The 4,318-nt window shown below is 51.9% G+C and overlaps 1 protein-coding gene across 3 annotated transcripts in view; it reads right to left on the bottom strand.

The window, feature by feature from the left end:
* ITPK1 (inositol-tetrakisphosphate 1-kinase) overlaps window positions 1-721 on the bottom strand; it is a 150,082-nt gene extending 149,361 nt beyond the window's left edge. For 2 of the 3 annotated variants that reach the window (XM_055717210.1, XM_055717212.1), the window contains exons 1-2: window positions 582-721; window positions 36-236 (exon numbers count right to left, since the gene is read on the bottom strand). In XM_055717210.1, coding sequence (XP_055573185.1) covers window positions 36-130 — 95 coding nt within the window. In that variant the 5' untranslated portion in view covers window positions 131-236; window positions 582-721. The remainder of the gene's footprint in view (window positions 1-35; window positions 237-581) is intronic. The other variant, XM_055717211.1, reaches the window with a different exon arrangement.
* Window positions 722-4,318: the final 3,597 nt, after the last annotated feature.

The raw sequence follows: 4,318 nt of genomic DNA, 5'->3' as shown, positions 1-4,318 counted from the left end.
CGGCCGCCGCGCCGCAACCAGCGCCGCCTCCTTACCGGCACAGCTCGGCGAAGGCCTGGAAATTCAGCTTCCTGATCTTCTTCTCGCTCAGCCAGTAACCCACCCGCTTCCCCTTCAGGAAGGTCTGCATGGTGCCGGCCCGGAGAGGCGGCGGCCGCCCCGCGAGGAGGGGGAACAGCCTGGGGCGGCGGGGGCAGCGCGGCTACCGCTCGCACTCGGCGCCTGCGAAGCAACGGCTTTAAGAAGAGAAGAGAAAGGAACATCAGTCGGTTCCCCGCGGAGGACGCCGGCGCTACTCTCCGCCCTCCCGCCCTGCGCCGCTGAACCGAGCCAGGCGCAGCCTCCGCCGCCGGCGGCCAGCGGCGTGCAGCCCCCGGCAGGCCTTGTCCCGCACCGGCAGGCAGCTCACCGCGGCCGGCGGAGAAGGCGCTTCTGCCGGCGGGGAAGCCGCTACGCCGCCAGCCCGCCCGCTGCCAGCCGCAAAGCGGCCAGCCGAACAAGCGTGCCGCTGCCGCCCGCCGAGCAACACCCGCCTCAGCGCCCCGCCGCCCCTCTCCCGGGCCGCCGCCGCCCGCACGGACCCCGCCGCCAAGCTCTCGCCTCCTTGCCCGCCCGCCCGCTGCTGCCGCTGCTGCTGCTGCTGCGCGGCTGCCGTGCTACTGCAGCCGCTCAGCTCCCCATTTGCCCGCTATTCGCAGCCGCCTCCACTTCCTCCTCCTCCTCCGGTTCGTCCCCGCCTCTCCCCGCTGCCAGCCCACCGCACAGGGGCGGGCGAGCGACTACAGGACACGCCCGCCGCCGCGGCCCCGCTCGCACCGAGGGACCTCGCCCGCCCGCCCGCCTGCCACCGCCAGCAGGGGGCGGCCGGGCCGCGCCGCCGCCTTAAAGAGACCGTGCCCCCTTCGGGATGGCCGGCTAGCGGCGGGCTGTGCCGCGCGGCCTCTGCCCCGCCGGGGTCACGGCGCCCGGGCTGGGCTCGGGCCGGTGTTTGCGCCGCCTTTGCCGCTCTCCCCTGCGGCTCTTGCCCACCGGCGGCACGACGGGGGCATCCTCCGGCCCTTGCCGGAGCCGCTGCAGGGCCGAGGGCCCGGGGCCGACCGCCGAGGGGACCCGCGCCGCCCCGCCCCGCTGCCTCGCACAGAAAGCGGCAGCCTAGAGAAAGGAAAAAAGCGGGCTCGGCTGTCCGCATCAAAAACCAGGGAGATGCTGTCCCTGGGAGATTTAAACGGTTCCAGGCGACAGCGGGTGGCAGCTCCCGCCTCTGCTCCGCGAGAGGAACCCGCGGGGAGGGTCCCGTGCCCCCCCGCCCCCCCCCCCCCCCCCCCCCACCAACAAGGGGCTGCCTGCTCGGCTGCCGCCGGCGCGGGTCCCACCGTGTGTCCCACCGTGTGTCCCACCGTGTGTCCCACCGTGTGTCCCACCGTGTGTCCCACCGTGTGTCCCACCGTGTGTCCCACCGTGTGTCCCACCATGCTCACCAGGCCAGGGGGGCCGGAGGCGCCCAGTGCACTCCGGCTGGGAGGCCTGTCGATGAGCCATCTCCATTTGCTTTCCAAAGGAAGCACCGATTATACCGCTACTTGTATTTCTATTAGAGATACTAAAACTCGTAGTTCAGTATAAAGGTGTACATATTTCACAGCAAAAAGGTTCCTGTAAATAAGAGCTTTCACTGCAAAAGCATGTTAGCTTCCTTCTTCCAGCATTTGGCATGTGTCTGTAAGGATTTAACATAAATTTCATCAACAGCTATTCCTTAACGGTTTTGCAGGAGGCAGGAAAAGGCAGGCGATGCCAGCATGAGCTGGCATTCCGATTTTTTGGGCAGTGCATTCTGAAACACTGAGGCAGCTGTTCTGTGCATCATTTCAGAGGAAGAATGTTTCAGCCTGAATTACTGTGGTATCTCAGCGCAAGTGTAATTTTCCCATCTTTGCTTCTCCCCTTCATCTGAAATGAGCGTACCCAGCCTGAATGTTTTTCTCTGTCTCTCTGGGAACTAAAAGTGTAGCTTTTATAATAATTATGTCTTTCATAGAGTGGTTGGCAGTACCTGCAGTCCCGAACTGGCATGCTGCCGCTGTGATGGTGCTTTCTGTGAACCACGCCTGAAGTCCCGTGCAGCTGAAACTGTTGTGCTGACTCACAGTGCCACAACAAACGTGGTTTAATAACTTCAGCAGAGTATCAAAAAGGCGTTAGAAGCGTCCATTCGAAGGAACTAAGGGGGAAAACCTTAAGAAATATGAAAGAGGTCATTGACCTAGTGAGTAGGTAGAGCCATTTTACATTCCTGTCGTTATTTACATGAACGATGAGGTAATCCTAAACCAAGAGTATATTAGAAAGTAGGTGGGGAGTGGAATCACCTGCAAAGAGCTTATACCAATGTCTTTTGACAATGTATATAAATAGTACTTCTTCTCCATTTGTGGTGGCTTTGAGAAATAAATATTTTTCTCCTTCATCTTACATTATTTGCCACTGATATGTTATAAACAATTCATTAATGTAACTAGAATTAGTAAACATGTTTTGATAGCATGATTCCTGCTGCAGAATGTTACACTGATATTTAAACACTTCAGGAAAATTTGTAACTCAAAGGTGCAAATACAGACTTGATCAAACATTATCAAAATCAAGTAAGAATCCTGAAACAAATTGATCTGGGTTTCCTATTTCGAAGTGTTTTATTTTGCTAATATTAGTGCTTTATTTCAGCTATCATTTCACTGGACTTATTTTAGACTATTAAAATTTGCATCAGTATATTAAGCTCAAAATTTATATTTGCATCAGAATGGAATACGAATGTCTTGAAACATGACATTATTGAAGCCATCTTCCTAAATGACTTCTTTCTGAATGTTTTTTCTTTAAGAAAAGTCCTGGTTTCAGACCAATCTAAAACACAGTCTGAAGAGCAGAAAGATTTATGAATTTCATTCCAGATACGGGAAAGCAGGTTATCAAAGGTGTTGAACATTCTTGGCTCGTGCAGAAATGAAGCACAGGAGCTACAAAGGAGGAATTTGCTTTGCTTCAAAATAGACAAACTTGAATGACACGTATCAGAGACCAGATTCAACCTCAGGAAGGAGAAAGCTGGTAAATTCCTTTATTTTAAACTACCTTTTTTTTCATCTTTAACCATTGAAAAATTTCAGGTGTGGGAAATAACATCTCATCTGCTGTGCCACTGTACTGCGTTTTGCTACACAATGTTGCTAAATAAATTATAATCCTCTGTTTACATTGCAGAGCCAGTTCAGGCAAAGCCAAACCTGTGACCACATGAAGCCCCAGGGTAACGTTTACCCAATTTCTGATCAGGAGCAAGTTGACCATTCCTGTGACTTTTGTGGCCCAGTGCTATAAACTGCAACTCATGAGCTGCTTCATGCTAATTAAGGGGTGAGGGTTGATTAAGATCTTGAGCCCTCCAGCAATCAGAACTATCTTCCTCTTCATCTTAGCTTCAGATTTACAGGTCAAAGCAGGTTTCCCTTGTTGAGCTGGAATTTCTCACACCTTGTCTTCTAACCCTTTCAACAAATAGAGGGGTTTCAACAAGGCTTGACGCTTTTTTAGTGAAATTCCATCAAAGTTCATTTTAGAATAAGATGAGGTATCTCCATTCATTTGTTAGTTATCAAAGTGTATTTTCTCAGTGAATGATTAAGAGCAATTTTCTCAACACCTGGCAAAAGTCATGATAGGATCTTTTGCAATGAATGGAAAGAAGAAGGTAATTTTCACTGCCTATAGTTTAAGATTTTTACATATTATTTTTATTTCTTATTATTACAGGACAGGTGTTACTTTGCTGCAGATGGGCAGGTGGAAGGGCTGAGCCTTCCATATCAGGGCAGGGCTCCTCTTTTTCCATTTGGTCAAACTGCCAAGTCGGGTCCTGTGCTAACGCAGCACGCTGGAATGAGGCTGTAGGTGGGAGGGAGCATGAAAACGCCACGCATGTGTTTCACTGCCGCTTCTTGCCTTTGAGAGACTCAAAGTTAAAGAGTCCTGATGCCGCACAGCATCTGGGACTAGTAATCACCGGTGAGGCAGCTATAAAGGCATGAGAAGCATTGTGGGATACCATTTCCTCAGGTCTCTGCTGTATCTACAACTGATTCATTACTGCAAGATTCATAAAGAGGCCAGATATGACTTCTTTTCACAGTGGTTCACTAAAGGACATGTCTGAGCGAAGTAGAGCTTCTCCAGTTTATGGTTGTTTTTTGCCTAACTTCTGGCAAAACACATTCTAATCTCAGCTGCTGCCTGGAAACTTTAATGAAGGTACTGTAGA

This window comes from Falco cherrug, chromosome 7 (assembly GCF_023634085.1).
Source record: "Falco cherrug isolate bFalChe1 chromosome 7, bFalChe1.pri, whole genome shotgun sequence".
NCBI classification, from domain to species: domain Eukaryota; kingdom Metazoa; phylum Chordata; class Aves; order Falconiformes; family Falconidae; genus Falco; species Falco cherrug.
Note: the sequence above shows the minus strand (reverse complement) of the source record. Positions and strands in the feature narration are given on the sequence as shown.